The following is a 20,452-nucleotide window of genomic DNA, read 5'->3' as shown; positions in this document are numbered from 1 at the left end:
AACTTATTGTCTTTACTAAGCTTGCTATAGAATTTGAGATTTTTGCTGCGAGGCGCGTATCTCTTACATCTACAACAATTTAATCTCGAATCATTTCATCTGTAAGAACTCCAAAGTTGTTGTACGTAATGACGTCTTAAACTACTCACCAGATGCACCTGCCTCATGTCGTGGCCGGTATAATGTAGCTATTTCGAAAATGAAATTTATTTTCATGATTAAATATCCTTCAAATTTCTCTCAAACAGTTACATATTTCTTGCTGTCGCCATCGATTAACCAAAATGAAGCAAATGTCCTCCAGAGACCACACATCATATCTTCTTGTCGTTCATTGAATCCAGATGCAAGTCTAAATCGTTCAAATCTCTGAATTTCTTTACCAAGACCCTGGGTTAGAAAAATAATTATTTTCTGGACTTGGCACTTGGAATGTTGCCATTGCTGGAAACTGTTTGTTAAATTAAATCTGAATTAGAACGCTTGTTTTCTAAAAATGATTCTCATTTCCACTGTTTCCAATTGGCTCTGATAACCCACTGATGTTTAGGAAAACTTCACCTCTGAAACCATGTTTTGTGAGTGTGTATGATAGCAAGCTTTTTTTCTGGACGTATGCTACTATTTACAGACAACCCTATTAAATAGACGAAGGTACAACACTAACTGAACATAGGGTGGGAGATTGTAAAATAAATGATTGTAAAATGCATTTTCTGCATTTTGTTACTAATTAGACTTTAATTAAACGAAAGGCTTACTGACTTAAGGCTGTCACACTTCATCTATGTCTCAACGTCAGTTGCATATGGCTGTCAAACTTCATCTGTGTTCCAACGCCAATCACACATGGCTGTACCTAATTATCTGATACTTCATCTCATTAGCAAATACTACATTTTCCAGCTATATTTGCGTCTCATTTTACTCGCCATGGGCTAAATATTTGTCTGTCTGTTTTTCCACCATGACTCTCGTCTTCGTTTTGTGTGTTTTGTGTTAACTTCCATTCACCTCACCTTCATAGTAATATTCGTAATGTTACATTTCCGTAAGGCGCAGTTGTAGTTCATCATTTTCAAAGTCGACACATTCCATTTCTACATCATTCCAGCGTGGCTATCATTTTTCATAGCCGTAATGCTACATTTCTATACATATCTATAGTGAAATTCCGTTGTTAGATTTTAAATATCCCAGTATTGACATATGTAATGTTAATTTACATACTTTCCCATGGTGTTATTGTCGTAATACTAACTTTCCAAGTCTCTTTAGTTCCATATGGTTCTCATAGTGTCCCCGATATCTATCTTGAGAGATTGTAAAAAAATAATTTTTTTTTTTTTATAACGGAAAATTCTAAATACATTTAGCAATTTCATCTGACACAAAGGAAGAAGAAATATTAGACTTTATCGTGTTATGGTATTTAAGTCAATTATTGTATATGTTTTCCTGTTCCATGAAAGAGGGACTTTGATATCAAAGAAAGTCTGCCGTTAAATCCTAAAAATATTTTAGCTGATATTATCATACTAGTATATCAATATGAAATCGTGCAAAAGTACAAACTAAACCGGAGTCCTAGTGGACTAGGACATCTCATCTTCAGGCTTATGTTCTATTTTTTGTTATTTAGATGTTACTCTACGATGCCCATATCCTTTCCAGATATACAAGAACGTCACAAGAGACATAACTTTGCTCTTAAAGAGCAAATCATATATGGTTAATTCATTCTCAAAGTTAGCATATCAGCGGCCACAATTTTATATTGGACCGAAGATCTAGCGACTCAGACTTTTAAATATGTATCATAATCTGGATTGAGTTCTTAATCTGATGCACATTTTGTTTCCTTACACTTATAGTTATTCAGGGGCATCCTGAAAAAAAAAAATTAAGGTTCCACCTCCTAATCCTCCTTAACATATATATTGGGTTCACATGGGGTTTCATCACAACACTTGCGACATATATTAGAGCTTTAATGAAAAGAATATCGATCTAATCGTTAGCTGCAGAGACCATTTTAAGTATTGATTTGTCTATACCTTTCACAAACAGATAATAATATTGATTTTATGGTTTTACTTAAACACATATTGTATAGTTCGTTAAAGATGAAACTAGTGCAGATGTAACCGCCATTATAGAATCTATACTGACCTGTTTGAATTGTTGCTTCTGAAGGCCGTGAATTTTGTTTTGAAAGGCTTCTTTACATAAAACTTGTCCAATGAAAGTGATAAAGTCATGACCTACAATAAATATATCGTTCGATCTAAATAAAGCTGGTCCAATGAAAATAATGAAGCTGGTTGGTTGGTTATTAACGACACTCTATGTAACAGGATTCAACGAAACATCCACTCCGGGTTGGCTAAGCGACTTTTAATTACGAGTAAAACGCTTACCATCTGAGATAGGACTAATCCCTCAAAAATTATAAAGATCTTTCTTCCAGTACGCATATCGACAGATTTTGTCCTAATTTTGTATGTGGCTGCATTTCTTAAGATAGGTCACCCCAATAATAATTATAAGGTAAAATTCGCCAATCTAACTTTTTCTGTAAACTCTTGTACAAATGACAATACAACAAAAAATATGGGATTTTGACTCAGTGTGATGTATGGAGTACCAATGAGTGTCCATAATTTGGGTTTTTGACATATACTGGCATGTGAAAGAAACAATTCAAACACACATTAAGTGTGGATTTTGACTGTACATTGCGTGCTCGGAAATCTTGACAGTATCTGAAACGAATTAAATGATCCTTAAACAAAAGGTCAAGATTTTCGTACTGCACTCATCTTTCGAACACGTTAACTATAGCATAATTTTGAAACAACCACCACCACCACTACTCACCGCGATATGTTATAGTCTTAAAATAATCAGCAATTAACGAGAATAAAAGGGAAAGAAAAAAGTTTCTCATAAAATCGTACAAATAATTTGTAATCAATCGAGCTTAAGTCCCTTTAAGGGACTCTTGTTTTCACTTGTTTTTTCATAGCACAAGTTTAAAAGACTTGTCCATTTTTATTTTGCCGGCAATGTTCAGAATGAAATTATACAGCAGTTTACTAATTCTTTTTCTCTCCGATTTTGTTGGATAATACTGTAAATAATTTAACCTATCTATCTGGAACATTTGAAAAAGTACTGCACACACACGCGCGCGCGTACATACAAACATACATACATACATACATACACACATACACGCATACACACAAACGTACATACACACATACACACATATATACATACATACATACATACATACATACGTACGTACGTACACACATACATACACACCTACACACATACACACATACGTACATACATACATACATACACACACGTACATACATACATACCTGCTTGCATACGTTTGTACATACGTATATACATACATACATACATACACACACGTACATACATACATACATGCTTGCATACGTTTGTACATACATATATACATACATACATACATACATACGTACGTACGTACGTACATACGTACGTACGCACATACATACATACAAACATACACACACGTACGTACATACATACATACATACATACATACATACATACATACATACATACATACATACACATTCTTTTCTGCAAAGTAATGATGTCCATTTCTTCATAAATGAGTATGTTATTTAATTTGATTGACTTAAGTAGATGAGATGACAGTAATGGTTACATTCAAGCATAACTAAAATCATTTCAGTTGTTAAACCCACACGAGCTCGAAGGGTCAGTTCTGAGATTAACATGAAGTAGATCAAAATTTAAGACGGACGTTAAATTTGTATCACAAACATAGCAACATTTCCACATTCAAAATATGCAGGTACGTTATCAAGAGAAGTATAGACTTTCTTTTGAAAGGTTCTAACAGATGGTTTATTCCGAGCAGACTGGTCCAAAGCAATCCACCTGCTCTGGTAGAGGGAATACATTAATTTTGACTGAGGAATTTTTCAATCGAGAAGGAAAGAAAATTAAATTGCAGTGTTTCGTTTAGATAGAACATATTTGATATGAGATGCGTTATTCATGATGTTATTCATGATATTGTAAAAAGAAAATGACCAAGACTTTAAGATGATACAACCGATGTCAATTTTTTTATTTTTTTATTTTTTTATTTTTTTTTATTTATTTTTTTTTGCTGGCATATCTAGGTAACTAGTTTACAAACCGATCAACTTGTAATTATTTCAGATTTTTGCTATCAACTTTACTTCATGACGGCCAGGCCTCGGATACACGCTGATCTATTAGTCTGATAAAAATGAGATAGGATTTGTGTAATGTTTATTGATATATGACTTATTTAATGCTTATTATGGAAAAATCTAATCATTTGCTTTCATATCCATTAAAACAGTTAAGTCCTAAATTTTCCTGTGATTTCACACAGTTATGTTTCCTTCAAAATAATTCTAAACCTGGCAAAATAGGTGGGTTGTTATTACAAAAAAGTGTATATTCAGTCATTTAAAGTATACACAAATTTTCATTTAATGTACCATTAATAAGAATTCTCCCAAAACTGATCCATGGGGGATACCAATTGAGAGCTGTAATTCTTAAAATGAATTCTGTTGGCTATCAAGTATAGTCAGATGTCCATTTTTTTTAAAAGGAAAAATTAGCTTTTGAAGACGAATATTTTCCATTTCAGGAAATAAAATACCTTGCCTGTTTGCTGGTATTCTAAATGAGGTTTCAACAAACCCAGTCAATAAGAGTTAATGATTAAATCTTCTTCGTAAAAATAAAAAATAAATTTAAAAAAAAAACACACCAAAAAACAAACACCCCACCCATAATAAAGTAAATGATATGATTGAATAGGCATACACGTGAACTGACTAACTAACTAAAAGATAAATAAATAAATAAATAAATAAACGGGAATTTTTGCATGTTCGTAGAACTGGATTATGCATTTGTATTGTAATAGCTTAACCGAAACCAGATCACTTAAGCACTTTATAATATCTCAATAGAGTTTCGAGCGTCTCCTGACGTGGATTGGTCGTACCGGAAGCTGGTTGGCACTATCAGAATCCACGTACCGGTAGAAAATTTTATAGAAACATGGGTAAATAATTCATAATTACGCACTTGCAAGTAATTAGCTTGTTTCATACTGGACTATGAACAATATCAATCAAAACATACAGAGATCTTCCTTGTTTTGAAACGTAGCAGCTCCTTGCAATTGTCACATGACCCTCTTCACAGTGCAATGCTAAATTAAGGCAATTGGTAATTTTAAAATTTACGGTCCACCAAGAAAATACCAGCAAATTAAATGCTATACTTGGATTAGTCACATATGGACCCATTAAAAAGTACATTCGGTTTAACTCAGTATGCTATACCTTTCTTGCAAATTGATGCCAGCCTACGGAGAGCCTAGTCCTATAATGTAAGACATGGCACATGTTAGGTTTTTGTTTTAGTGCTATGTCTTACTATCCAAATAACTGCCTTGTATAGCGCGTTCCGATGTCGTTGACATCGGAACGAGTAGTCAAAGTTTCAGAAATATCTTACACATTTGGCAGCATATATCGACACTCTTCCACTAATTTATGTTTAATTAATATACTTACTGTGCTGTCTTTATCCTGGCGGAATGAAAATATGACACTAGCAAATGGGCCCATTTTCATGTTCCGTTCACACACATTTGAATTTGTTGCAATGCGATGGTAGTCAAGGTATGCCGAAGTATGTTTAAGTAGGTTCATGTGGCGGATATATTTCTGAAATGAAACGTTGCTTTACAGTTCCAATAGGCATAATATATTTTTTATTTGTTAAAGAATAATATTTCAACTTAACCCGACTTCTGCATTCCCGGCTTTCATCGCTTTCCAGTCAAGCGAAATATAGGCCAACGAAACTTGAAAACATGTCCATTTCTTTTGTGAGAATTTATTAGAGAAAAGACATCAGGGTAAGTAAAGTCTGACTAGAACATTATGACTTTACTTTGTAGAAAAGCGCCATTATTTTAGTTGCCTTTTGTGTGTGATATTCCTGAAAATTTTACTTTCGTTACGATGTTAGTCGACATCAAAACACACTACACAGTGCTGTTAGTTAGGCAGTAAAGATCCTGATGCCCAAAACATAAATGTCAGCATCAAGGTCTTATATGTAGGACTAACGGAGAGTCTAGTCCTACAATGTCAGATTCCTCCTCTGATATTTGTGTTTTTTAAATGCCTTACTGACTAAATAACGGCACTGTGTAGCATGTTCCGAGTTCAACTAACATTGGGATGAGAAGTCAAATTTTCAGGAATATCTCACACTTGGCAGACCAGATCAACACTTTTCAACAAATTAAAGTCATTCAGAAATCGGATAAAAGTATGATAAGTATCTTGAATGAAATGAAGCTATCTAAACACTTTCTTTAGTATTAGTATATTTTTATTTGTTTTGTTAAAGAAACATACTTCAACTTAATCCAGTTTCAATATTCCCTGCTTCTATTGCATTCCAGCCAGTTGAAATTTAGGTTAACAGAACTTGAAACTATGTTCATATGCTTGTGTGAGAATTTGAAATTATTAGAAAAAAGACATCAGAGTAAGTAAAGTCCGTCTAAAGCAATATTAGCCCCCAAACCAGTATTCATATTAATGGGTGGTTACCATTACATGTTTGGGGACTGATTTTTATTAACAACAAAACACATAAAAATGGTAATTGTTTGACTTATCTTTTATCTACTGTGCATTAGTTTTTTTTGCGAGCACAGTAAAGGTGAATACTAAAGATAAGGTATATTTTTTAAAGTAAAAGTCATGTTGTGACTGGTTCAGTTAGAATATATGCACCTATAAAATTATTTACATAAAAATACATTATTGACAGTTAGACTTTTCATTGATAACTGTATTTTAAACAGAATTATCAGTTTTATGTTAGCATGATATAAAAAGACATGGACATTCATTAGCAGTGGGAGAGCAAGTGGCTTGATTTTGATATTTATGGCACAGCAACACAGGTAGGTTAATTAGAGCCAAGAAGTTGGAATAAAGTACTTTGCCCAAGGACGTATCTTATACCAGTTACCTCTGTATCTATAGTCAGGGGACACTGTATGCAATTCTGATGTATACTGGACAGCTTTCACTGTCTACTAAAATAGTTTCTTCACCAGGTCACTTATCCTTAAAAACAGAGCATAATATGCCAGACCAAATTGCTGTCTTTTCTGGACTCTTACACTTTTGAAAACATAGCTCACAGTTTTTATTTTATTTGCCTTCACTACATTGTAAGATATGGTTTTTATTGTGGTGAACATGCAACTGCACCATTACAAGAATACTTGGTTACAAAGGATGCAATAAAATAAACTTCATTAATGTTTTGTACAAAAAGTCAAATCTTTGAGGCCAGATACCTTAATGAGATACTTAAGTCATTGTTTCCCATGTTGGAGAAAAAAAAGTGCATTGAATCCTGTATCAACCTTGATAAATACAACACAGATAATAAGGCAAAAATTAAACAGTTGAACCTAAAATCAATTCCAATCAGAGAGAGAAAGATTTTGTTAATATTGGTCGATTTACATTATTTTTATTAAAGAGATATTTTGAAATATTCAATGAAAGTTTTCCTAATTTCCACATGTAGTTTTAATTTGGCAGATATCTTATTTTCACATGGTTATTAATCAGATTTTGAGAAGATAAAATCCATTGAGACTTACTTACTTCATGTTTACAGCTATTAAAAAGAACTATTAAAAAGAAAGTCAAGATGTCAGCTTCTTTATGTAAAAGCAACCAACTACACAGTATGGTCAAAATTCATTTCTGTATGTACAAGTCATTGTTTTCATTGGAAGTTAAACAAGAAAACTTGTCTCAGACCCAAGCTCAATTAGGTCTGGTTTTCAAATCTTTTTTTTAATAATAGTTGAGGCATACTGGATGGTTGGAGCTACAAAATTTTCTGTCATGACCAATGTAACAGTATTGCAAGAAATGTATTAGTGAAAATTACACGGAGACATGTCAGTGCCACCATTCATTTAGGATTAGTGTTAATAGGTTTTTTTCTGTGGCCAATGTGATCGCCATGTTTTGGAGTCAGATCAGCATTGCATGTATTTTCATTCAGGACAAACTAAATATGAAAATTCGCCATGAGAAAGATTTGTAAATCTGTTGTTAAGAGAGCTATTTTGGAGGCTACATTCACATTGTAATTGAGGACCAGCTCATATTAAAAGAAGTATTTTGGTGAAAATCCATTTTCAGGACAACCATCTATTCAGTCATAAAAGGATTTCATCATGATCACTGTCGTGGTGATAATTGGGAGGTAAAATTTCATTTTCAGGACATACTAAATGTATTTATCACAAGAAGTGTTTTAGTGAAAAACGTTATGAAGAACCTTGTTCATATGAATATTTGTTCACAAGGATAAGTTAGAACGCCAATTTTGTCAAAAGAAATTATTCAGTGAACCTGTGTCAAAACAGCTAACTGTTCAGGAGTGAAAACTAGAGCAAGATTTTCAAAAAAGGCTGTTGTGATGTCATGGGGTCACATAGCCACTATTTTCAATAGGCAGTAAGAAATATTTTAGTGAATCCCCACATCAACACCACAAAAAGTAGCCATAATCAAATGTTTTTCTGTAGTAGTCACGTTGGAGACTGGAACCAATTTTACATATAATCCCTCATAGATATTTGAAGTATTTTAATAAAAACCTTATGCTGATACAACCACCAGATTCACTATGTTTATATATCCACCAGAATCCCTATGACAATACAACCACCAGATTCCCTATGTCAATACATCCACCAGATTCTCTATGTTGATACAACCACCATATTCCCTATGTCAGTACAACCACCAGATTCCCTATGTCAGTACAACCACCAGATTCCCTATGTCAGTATAACCACCAGGTTCCCTTTGTCAATACAACCACCAGATTCCCTATGTTGATACAGCCACCAGATTCCCTATGTCGATACAACCACCAGATTCCCTATGTCAGTACAACCACCAGTTTCAGGAGAAATAGCAATACAAATCTTTAAAGATGGCTGCCATGGAGTATGTTGGAAGTCAGATCAGCACAGTCTTGAAGAGAAATCCTTGTATGAATACAACTACATGTACTTGGAGCTATAGTGGTAGCATGATTTTCAAGGTGGCTAAGTTGGACATCAGATTGATATAATTTGTATTGTGACTATGGAGATATCATAAGAACTCGTACAGTGAAAACCCCATGTCATTATGACTATCAATTTTAATGATGACCACCTTTGCAGCCATATTGGAAGATCATTTTTATTAAGGACCCACTGGACTATGGGATTAATGTGTGTGTGCATAAGGTCTTCTGATATTTGACCAGTAGAGCTGCAAAGCAGGTCATGGATTGTCCATTTTATTGGGGTGTCACATGGTTTTACACAGTATGATATTCTTTATTGTCGTGCCTGATAAAAACAATTTTTTTTTTCGATGTACCTGCATCTACAGCAATCTGTTTTTTTTTTTCTTTTTCAGTTGTCTCCAGTAAGCCCTCTTTTGTTCTGTCAACAACCCTGACAGTTGTACTGTTTGCTGGGATGCAGATGTTCCGCAATCAGCTGGCTGCCACAGAATACATGACCATTGTTGGGGGTCTTCTAGGCTCATTCCTGTTTATTCTTGTTCTAACTGTATCCTTTTGATGAACAATATAATAAAGTAGTTAGCAGATTCTGTATCCTCTGTAAATGTTTGTATGCTCTAATTTTTTATACTCTTTCATTCCATACAGATCATTTATTTTTAGTGACTACAAAGATATACCGGTTACTTTTCAGATGATGGTGGCAGTGGTAGCACATCATCAGTCATCAGTTTTTAATGTATTAAAGTTGTTGAATTTCCTAAATTTATTGAGTCTCATTGTTCTTGCATAAAAATCATTATGAAACAAGGACAACTCATTCTGTGACAGGTTTACTCAGCTGTTTGTCTTGGGCACGTAAGATAAAAACAATACATACTCATTGATTCACATTAGAGCTGACAGTAGGCCAAGTCTTTGCACCTTAAAGAATGGGAAGCTTTTACGGTAAATTGCTAATAACTAAATGCTTGTAGATTAGACAATTAATAAAGATTACGCTTACCTGCTTTTGAACTAATTGTATACGTTTTACCCATGTATAAATAATGAAAAGAACATTTTTAATAAATTAAAAACCCAAGCTTTAAAAACCAGGCCTGTAGTCTTGTTGATAATTTGCCATGAAGACGGTAAAACGGTATTCGGAAGGAACATGTGCTGTTCTGCTGCTTTTTCCTTGAATGTTAATGAAGCAGTTATTGCACTCTTAACACAGACACATACAACTATGTTCTCTCATAATTACATCTCTAGTCGCTAAAGTGCTTTCCCTATTTCGAACATTCACAAACAAATAAAATTCTCTTACTCTGTCATATCAACTGAAAAATAATAATTCCTCAGTTGAAAGAAAGGACAACTTTTAAATACAACACAATTTTTTGGTAAGACCTTTGAAAGTTGATGCACACAAAAATAAATGAAATCACAGTATGTAGATTAATAGTGTACACAAAATTAGAATTTAAGAAAAAATATGCTTACAGTGTGAGTAATGGAATATTTATTTTGGCTGAATTATATATAGTAAAATATACATTCTAATCGTATTTCTTATTCATTAATTGTCATCCTTAACTTTTTTAAGGCCATTGCCAATTTTGAAACCATGACATTTGGATCTCAGTTTCAGGCTAAACTTTTTCCAGAAGGTAAGCTTTATGTTGAGGATACAGAGAATTGAAATTCCTTTTGTAAAAGCAAAATCAAATTTTGAAAAAGTCTTGCACATGAATTATTGAAATTATTGTGTTATACCAAGAACCAAGCCCTGTATTTAAGAAAAATTCAATTAAGAAATAGTCTTGCTTTAGAAATTTTGAAGGTCATCATTTTAGCAAAGTCCATGCTTGGGACTGATTCAAGAGAAATATTCATTCTGAGTCTTTAATTTTGCTAGGTGCACATCTGAAGTATTTCTAAGCTGTATATTCTATTACCCTAATTACACCCATCAGTCATACACCTAAATATTGGGAATTTAAAGATCTTTTAACAATACCTAAGATATACAAAATCTTTTTTAAATAGCCAGGATAACCAGTGAGGAAAACCTGCAAAATTTTTTGCCTTTAAAAATTTAAACCTATGCAAAATACAAAACTTTAGAGCGCCACCTTATTGGACACCTTGCACTTCCTTAGCATGTTTCAGCATTGTAAGCAAATATCACCTCGTGTCAGTAAACAGTCAAATAGGTTATGTACAAAGGTACATCTAGCAATATAATTTGTAATTAGCGAGAGTGTCAGTTGTCAATTTATATTAGTACCAGATCTTTAATGGCAATTTTGGTCTGTAATAAATACACCAAAATTGACTGAATATCTATAAATGTGAGAACAGTTCGTGCCTTGATAGCCAATAAACATGCATGATTTACACTTTTTTTGCTGGATAGTAATAAATCGATATGCCAATATTTTAAGACTAAATGATGATAAATATAAATGTCTGTATGCTTTATTTTATCTTACAAAAGAAGTTAGTTTGGACTTGGATAAATACCAAGTGCCCAATTTTAGCTTATTGAACTTTTTTGATGTTTTATTCCAGTGCTATAATAAAGATACCCAGCAAAATTCTCTTAAGATGTGAAAATATTAGTTTCTTTAATTATAATTACAAAGGTTTCTTATAGTTTCAATTGCTGTAACAACACAATCGAAAATAATATCTTAGTAGCAAGCAAATCATTTCTGTAACATTCTCCCTAGTTATTCCATTACTTTGTCCTTTTATGGTGGTTGTGGGGGCACATTGCCTTAAATTTTGAGCCCAATGTTGGAACCTGGTGATATACATTTAAAATGTAAAAGAAATTACAGTTCTTATAGGAGTTAAATACATTGGGGAAGCCCTCTGAAAGATGTCAAAGTATACAGTTGTAAAATAAAGCAGTCTATGCTGACATAAGATTTTTGTTTCAAACATTTATTTTTATTATTTCATGCTTATATATTTTCTAATTAATCAAATTCTTCTCAGTTAGTAGTTTGACAAGCAAAGAAATGTAGTATATCATAATAATTATTTGTTTCCTTGTTGTTTTAATTATTAAAGTATTGATTACTCAACCATAATCAGCTGAACAACATATTGTTATAAGTCATTTTCATCTACAATCATGGTCTTCATGCATCTTATCAGTTCTACTGTCATAGTCTGTTATTTATTTCTCTTGTTGACAAATTACCATCATTTACTGTCCTTGTCTCCCTGTTCTTTTGTTGACAAACAAACATCCAACATTCACTGTCATAGTCTCCCATTTCTTTCTCTAACTGACAAATTACCAGCATTTATTTTCCAAGTCTGCCATTTCTTTCTCTGTTGAAATACAAATTACCAACATTTACTGTCCCTAGTCTGCCATTTCTATCTATTGCTGACAAATTACCAACATTTGCTGTCCTAGTCTGCCATTTTTTTCTTGCTGAGAAACAAATTACCAACATTTACTGTCCTGGTCTGCCTTTTCTTTCCCTTGTTACAAACACACTACTAATATTTACATTAAGTTTTAGGTATTTATTTCATCTTGTATATAAGCAAGGACACTAACAGTTATTAAAACAATGACAGATTGTTCAGAGCTTAAGTCGTTGTTGTTGTTGTAGGGTTTAACGCCATTTTTCAGCATATGATAGGCTATACATGGCGGCCAGTATTCATGGTGGAGGAAGAACCTAGGAAAACCCCGGAAAGAACCACTGACCTTCGAGAATCTACTGGCAAGCTTTCTCACATACCCACATTGGCCGAATCCGAGACTCGAACCTACGCAGACAGAGATGAGATGGCAGTGATCCGTAACGGAGAGCGCTTTAGACCACTTGGCCACTCTGGGCCCCAGGGCTCAAGTCATTCTGACAGCAACATATCACAATTACTGTACAATATATGATATAAATTTAATTGTTGCAAAAACAAATGATAGAACTTTTCTGTTTGGAATTTTTTACAATTATTAGTTGCACATAAGGAATTATAGGTATGTATGCCAGTCATAGAAACATGACAATTTTAAAAAATAGTTCATGTGGCAGAATGCAGGTTTCCGCTGTTAAGCTTACCCCTTTACTATGACTGTAATCTTTTAGATATACAAATTATTTGTTTCTACTGTTAAATATGATGCTTTTGTTTGCGTTACTATGGATAATTCCCAAAAAATTATGCTTAGACACTTTATTCTTGTTTCCTTATAATATGTTTGGAAACATTGCTAGACCTACACTACAAACAGCCTGACAGGCCAAATGCACACCAGTCCACTCCAACTGGTTTTATAATATACAAATAATTAATTATGACCTATAAAGTAAAAATATACATTTGTGGCAATTATTTGTTTTGCTTCCCTAGGCTTGCAAGCACTGATTTTATTTAAAACAATTCATAAACTTTATGTGAAAGCAAAACAAGAATTCATCTTTCTATCTATATCTCTTTAGGATTTTGTTTTCATAATACATCTAAAGTTATAAAAATCACCTTTATGTGCACAGTTTTGTGGCTTTGCACAGGGACAGCATAGTGTACTGAGATACTTTTTGAATGCCTGGCATAAGGCAGATCTTATTATGTTATGTTGTCCATCAAACCATCCATCTGTCTGTTGCCAATTTCATTTTCACACTAAATCTCAGGTTGATCGCCATTTACAGTTACCAAACTTTTTGGATGGCTTGTACTTTGGGTGAAGAAAAATTCTTACAGTTTTGGCATTGAAAACTCAAAGGTCTTGATTGCAGACTGAAAGAAAAAATGGTTTCTGCACAACATCTCGAGTTCTCTGAACTTTGTAAATGAATAGAAGATTTTTTAAATATGGGCCAAGCGTATAATGTGCCACTCAAAGTGGTCTCTCTATTTTTTCATAAATTCAATCAGAGATTCTTGTCATAAAGAGTACTAACCTTCTGTTTACGAAAATTCTCTTTGCAGTAACTTTTAGCTTGGTGATTGCCATGGCTGCCTCAGGTCTAGTTCACAGAGTGTGTGTAACAACATGGTAAGTATCTCTTTTCTTAAAGTTATATATATATAATGTATTGTTTTTTTTCTGAGCTAATAAAGGTTTGATCAAGTGCATATTTTTTCCTTTGAAAAGTTACAAACTTTCACTTTACACATCTAATTGTTCCACAGGAATCAAGAAGTGCAGGATAATTAGATGAAATGGAATTATTTTGTTGACACCTCAATTTCTACAAGTCATTGCCTGCACTTTTGGAAGTTTAAACCAACATTGTCACATGACTATAACAAACATTCTGTCTATAAACAAATGATAAGTGCATATATGATAAACAGTAATGAAGTTTACCTTTTACGAAGAGCCTGAGACAAATATAGGTGATGTCTTATTTGAGGTTTGATTTCTATTTGTCTTGTATATTATTATTATTAGGTTTATATTCTATCATAATTAAATAGCTAAGTTTAAATAACATCTTTGGTAGCTAAATGGCTTTGCTACCTTAAAATGGAAAATCAAATATATATCAGATTGGGTTGAACTAATACATGTATATTGTTATCACAATGATGCGATCTTGATTGCTAGGTCTTGTCGAGTTGTCCGCATCAGAAAATTCAGACCATTACGAGATGAAAAGTGTAAGGTCATTATACTGATTTTCTGATGTTGACAAGAAGACAGGATCTAGCAATCAAGATTGAATTAATATAAGTATATTTTTGTTATGTACCTATCAATGTTCAAATATTAATCAAGTTCAAAAGCTAACTGAAAAAAAGAAATTGCTTAACATTTTCACCATTCTGATATAAACTTCATCTAAAGTCATTACCAAATCTAAGTATTTTTTAACAGCTGATTTACACATGAATATCAGTTTTATGAATGAGGTGTGTAGAACAGGAGCCAATCATTTTGACCGCTATCACTGTTAATAACACAAATTCTTTGACACATGGTGGCAGCAGACCCATGTATGTCACTACAGCTATTGTCCATTTGTCAAATTTTGGATGATATCAGTTGCTGAATAACTAGGAAATTTTCTGTTTGAGGCCCAGCCACAAGCATTTGAACTGTTTCTGGCAGGATATTGTGAGAGGCATCTATGGGGACTTTTCAAGTGAATGACAGCATTATTTGATGGTTATTTATAGTGGGGTTGAAGAAATTCTGTAGGACATAATGATACAGATTTGTTAAAGAGAATGCTAGACATTTCCATTTGTGTGTCAAGTGAGGCAAAGGCATAGATATTAATGTTCAGTTATGACCAGGAAACCTTGAGGAAAAAACTAGTTCTTAGTTCTTGCCTCAGTTTAGAGTATGATAAAATGGGATCAGAAAACAGTAGTCTAGTTTTCCTTTGTTTGAGATTTGATGGTAAAATTAGGGCCCATTCTTGGGTAGAATACTGATTTTGTATTATAAATTAAACAGATTCTTCATGACAGTAGATATATTCTGTTTATTGCATGATACATTGTTTTCCATTTTTTGTCAGTGGGAAGACCCATAACATAGCTATCTTTGACATTCTTTGACATTTGTGCCAGATACCATAATTGACAATGTAACTTGTTGGCTCACTTTTTCATGAGGTCTTGCAAATGCCTTAATTTTGTGTCTTAGAGTTTTCTCATCACAAGGTAAGTAAAGTCCAGTATGTCCTCATCACAGATGAATTGTTTGTATTTCAGTTGTCAGTTTCATTAGGTAAGCTTAATCATACTCTCAAAATTCTCTATTCCAGTGGTCATTGATTCATATAATAAATCTCTGTCCTTGACTTTATTGCAAGTTATATCAAGTAAATGATTCTTTACTCTCATAGTAAAGATCATTTCAGTAATTATCACAAGCATTTAGCTTTTTTCCCCTTGTCCACTTCATGTTAAGTTTAGCATCACACTTGACTGTGTATGTTACGTTGTTTTGCTGTCTCTGAATACAGGCATCAATGGGCTGGATTAAGTGAGGGGCATATATGAAGTTCAACCTGCCAGAGGATAATCATGATGCTTTGGCTGTATGAGTTCTCAATTGGTACACTCTAGTATGAAGAGAGAAGAGCAGTAATTACCTGAGACAGTCAGAAAAAACTCTTTCGATCAGCATTGCCATTGGTGCTGCCTTAGTCTACAACATTCTCATCTTGCAATCATTAAAGTTAGCAAAATACCTATTAAAAAGAATTCCAGCAGTCATTGATATCTCAGTGCCTCTGTCACCCACAGTACCACAGCCATATCATACCAGTACTAAACAGAGTCCAATATCTGCATGGTGTGATGGCCCACATAGCTGTTATTCTGAGCCACCCAACACCACACATACACTGCAGTCTTGGATGTGGTGATGTATCCCTTGATAGTACTAGGTTTTGAGGCCTGACAGATCTGGCCTTGTCCCTTATCAACCTAGTCCTTGCATAGTCTTAACTTATGGTCAGCATCATTATTTCTGGGAATGGCAAAATCTTTAAGGAACATACCTTGTCATGGACCCAAGGTGAAGACAGCATCGGACAGCTGGTCAGACATGTCACTTTGAGCACTAGTTGTGTCATTGATGCGTAGCTCAACTGGAACTGTTTCCAGTATCAAAACTGTCAAGGCATCACAGATCACAGACAACCTTTCCAGTACCAGGACTGGCTCCATCATGATCCAGTACTAGTTACGATTTTTTCCCTTTTTTGGATAGATGGTACCCATTTGAGACTTGCAACAGCATTCACAGCCCACATTTGGAGCAGTGGTTCTCAAACAGTTTTTCATGGATTGCTTGAACATTGCTGAGAGTTTTGGCTGACCACCAAATGACCTTTCCTAATGTTGATTGTACTGTTAACTAACTGTTTTAAGCCTTTCCGTGGACCACCTGGATGGAACTTGCAGAAGACCAGTTGTCTGCATGCCACAGTTTGAGAACCTGTGGCTCAGAGATTACCATTTCTCAGCATAGACATACTCTCAATATCTTTTACCATCCTTGACTATCTGCTTCCCCTGTCCAATCTTCTCTATCATCACAGCAGGCTTCTCCATTGCTTCCCCACTTTAATTTCAAAGATGTATGTGCACAAGCCCCTTCTTTTTTTAAACTCAGTTCAACAATGTCTAGGGAAAACTGTTTTCAATGCATCCATCAGCAGCCACAGATAGAATTCCTGTATCCTTCAACATTTTCACTAAGACCAACCATCATTCAAACAGTTATTTATGTCTGGTTGAGTCGCTGACATATTACACTGCTTCAGAAGGCAGCATCAGAATCCCAGAATCAGCAGGCATTTCTTATCCCAGTATTGATGCTGGACTAACTTCAATGTTTCTGTGAAATACATATTAGTTTTCCACACTGAAGTCAGAAGAAATTAGAAGAAATGTGGGCCAGTGAATGTTGAAGCTGTCTTTCACACATCTGGACTGGAGCTCTTTCCAAGACATGTTACAACTCATTTGCAGTGTTGTGGCTATTAGTTCTATGCTTTAAGAAAGTTGAACATGGCTTATATCCACCTTTGAGACCCCTGCCATTAGACAAAACAGGGAGTTGATGGCTCAGCATGGTTCATGTACTGGACAGGGCACCTTGCCACTGACTTTTCAGTTTCATATATGCTTCTGTTAACTGCCATCTTGTTGAGAGAGATGCCTTCCTCACAAAGACTGCTGCTTCAGTATCACATCAATGTCATTCAGCACCTTTATGTCAATTTTGGATGATTAGCATTTGTTGGATTTGCAGGAATGAAAATATTTCCACATATCTCAATCAAGACTAGAAGGAGCTTCACATACATTAGAATGCTGGAACCGGGATTAACCCAGGGTTAAGGGGAAGTAACTCCTTGATGTTCTAACTATTATTATTAAGCAGACAATGAATTAGCATGTGGTTAATACCTCTGGCTGCATTTGCAAGATAAAGTATGTTCTTGCTTATTACTGCAAAAACGTATTTTACTCCAAGCTTTGTTTTTTCAAATTTTTACTGTTTTAAACTTTTAGGTCTACCTGGGGATCTGTGCTCAAAGATTTTTTTTTTTAGACACAGGCCCAGGGTTGGTGACTAAAAAATTCACAAAGACTGACTCAAATTCCACATACTCTGAAACCCAATTTCCGTTGCCCAAAATTGTTTCTTTTATTAATATTATTTGTCACACCACTTTGCAATTGCTACACTTCAGATATGAAAAGATAAAATCATATTAAATTGATTTGTGTGTTTATTTTAATCTCAAAAAAAATTCACCCACAGCAATGTTTCCCTCCGGGTCCTAAGACCAGTCATTGTCTAAATGCTCTAACAATGTCTGTCATATTCGGTGATGGGTCCATGAGAAAGCCTGCCAGTAGCTTCTCGTGGGTTGGTGGTTCTTCGCGGGGTTTTCCAGGGTTCTTCCTCCACCAATTATACTGGCCGCCATGTATAGCCTATCTTGTGCTGAAAAATGGCGTTAAACCCTACAACAACAACAACAACTTACTCGGTTGATTGACAGTATTTATGTTCATTAACATCTGAAGCATGTCTTGATTTAAAGTTTCTGTTTACACTTTTGATGTTTTTCATAGGTGCCGCTTAATATGTGTGACCAGTGTTTCATAACACTAGTGTAGCTGTGAACAATGGACAACTGAATTATTATTTATTAAACATTAACTTGAAACATCGTAAACAACACAATATCAATTAAACAAGACTATTTAAAAAAGTCAAATGTTTTTGCTGTAATCATTATTTAGTTGGTCTTTCCTTTTTACGTAAACTCTGCCAAAGGATGGCTGATTTGTAATCAAAGACTCAAAAGCCAACATGACCACATTTGATCCCTTTATTACTTAATTAACAGCTTGCCATGTACACACACTTGCCATAATCCCATTACAAGGCCATGGATCGGTGCACCAGTTGCATTGATTGCTGGAATACAGTTCCAATACCCACTGGACTGGTTCTGTCTGGTTTCTGTACTGCACATAAATATCCAAAATAGTATTTTCTAATCGCATGTTTGTTAAAGCCATGTGGGCACTATGAAAAATAGATGATCTTCATTACGGTTAGGGGCATATGTGGGGATAAATATTAATCATTTAATGGTCATTCAACATCTTGGAAATAAATTTCAACATTTCATCAGTGCAATCACAGTTGTTTTCTCAGGCAAATTCATTTTTTTAGACATGCACAATGAGCACCTTCAAATACAGGAGGGACCAAAGCTGAAATTAGAGGGCCCCCAGGCATCAGGCTATTGGATTGGTTTTAGCACATGGATTTACATGTTTTATAAACACCAATTTGTTTTTGTTCTTCCTGTTAGAAAATCTCAGTGTCAAACTTGTTCTGATTTTTGGAAAGCCAAACATTTCATCTGCTAGGCGTTGTATGCTGCTTGCCTCCACTTGATTTTAATCTTCACCGTGTGGTAGTGACTAAAGCAGACTTAACCAAGCCAGTTCTCTCCAGTACTAGTGTCACAGAATTGTCATAGGAGTAGGGGGTGGAAACATGCTTTGGTACACAGAAAAAAATACCTTATAGAATTGAACTGATTTGATCATTAAATATTCTACATGGTATGTTTTTTTTAAAAAGTTTTACTAAATGACTCTTCTAGGATAGAACTGCAAATTTGTGCCAAAGAGACTATTTTATTTATATTTGCTTTTTTTTTCTTTAATACTAAGTCAAACCTCACCTACACGTACCATGAAACATTTTTAAATTTACTTTCTTTACAGTTAATATGAATTTTTGTTTCCTTACAGTTTTATATTTTCCATGGTAGCTCTGTACTACATCAACAAAATCTCCCAAGCTAAATATGGAGCACCTGTAGCTCCTGTGCCAGTGAAACAAACACCAAAGAAGAAGAAGTAAAAGATATATATTGAAGAGAGAACTGACATTCGCTGCATATATGCATTTCTCTTTCATATCATAATTATTGTAATAAAAAAAAGTTGGCAATTTAAATGACTTTTGTTGTTTATAAGGATGCCTGATTTTGTTAGATTGAACAGGATTAGAGATATTTCTAAATATGGATTCATAAACTGCATGGAAGGCTTGATAATTTTTTATGTGCGTTAATGAAGATCTCTTGGAATCTGCATGATAATTAATTTTTAGGGATTGCCCACTTGATTCTTTGAACCATTTCATTCACTACAATAACAGGATCAAAAAGGTTGGTAACTAAAATGGATTGATCGGATT

The 20,452-nt window shown here is 34.2% G+C and overlaps 1 protein-coding gene across 2 annotated transcripts; it reads left to right on the top strand.

Moving 5' to 3' along the window:
• The first annotated feature begins 5,032 nt into the window (after positions 1-5,032).
• LOC149801675 (dolichyl-diphosphooligosaccharide--protein glycosyltransferase subunit KCP2-like) lies at positions 5,033-20,209 on the top strand. 2 transcript variants are annotated; one of them, XM_089955949.1, is made up of 5 exons: positions 5,033-5,143; positions 9,618-9,772; positions 10,817-10,880; positions 14,179-14,245; positions 20,002-20,209. In XM_089955949.1, exons 1-5 carry the CDS (start codon positions 5,140-5,142, stop codon positions 20,111-20,113), a joined length of 402 nt encoding a protein of 133 aa, XP_089812075.1. In that variant the 5' UTR covers positions 5,033-5,139; the 3' UTR covers positions 20,114-20,209. The 2 variants fall into 2 exon arrangements, with proteins under 2 accessions (XP_089812075.1, XP_089812076.1); XM_089955950.1 differs by lacking the exon at positions 5,033-5,143 and adding an exon at positions 5,351-5,473.
• The last annotated feature ends 243 nt before the right edge of the window (positions 20,210-20,452 follow it).

The sequence above is a fragment of the Sinohyriopsis cumingii genome, chromosome 4, assembly GCF_028554795.1.
Source record: "Sinohyriopsis cumingii isolate HCF-2022 chromosome 4, ASM2855479v2, whole genome shotgun sequence".
Taxonomy (NCBI): domain Eukaryota; kingdom Metazoa; phylum Mollusca; class Bivalvia; order Unionida; family Unionidae; genus Sinohyriopsis; species Sinohyriopsis cumingii.
The sequence above is the reverse complement of the archived record's forward strand: the minus strand, read 5'-3'. Positions and strand labels throughout refer to the sequence as shown.

Coding starts and splice junctions, on each gene's coding strand:
- LOC149801675 (XM_089955949.1), top strand. Junction 9,773..10,816: donor TGTTTATTCTTGTTCTAACT/GTATCCTTTTGA, acceptor AACTTTTTTAAG/GCCATTGCCAATTTTGAAAC. Junction 10,881..14,178: donor GGCTAAACTTTTTCCAGAAG/GTAAGCTTTATG, acceptor TTCTCTTTGCAG/TAACTTTTAGCTTGGTGATT.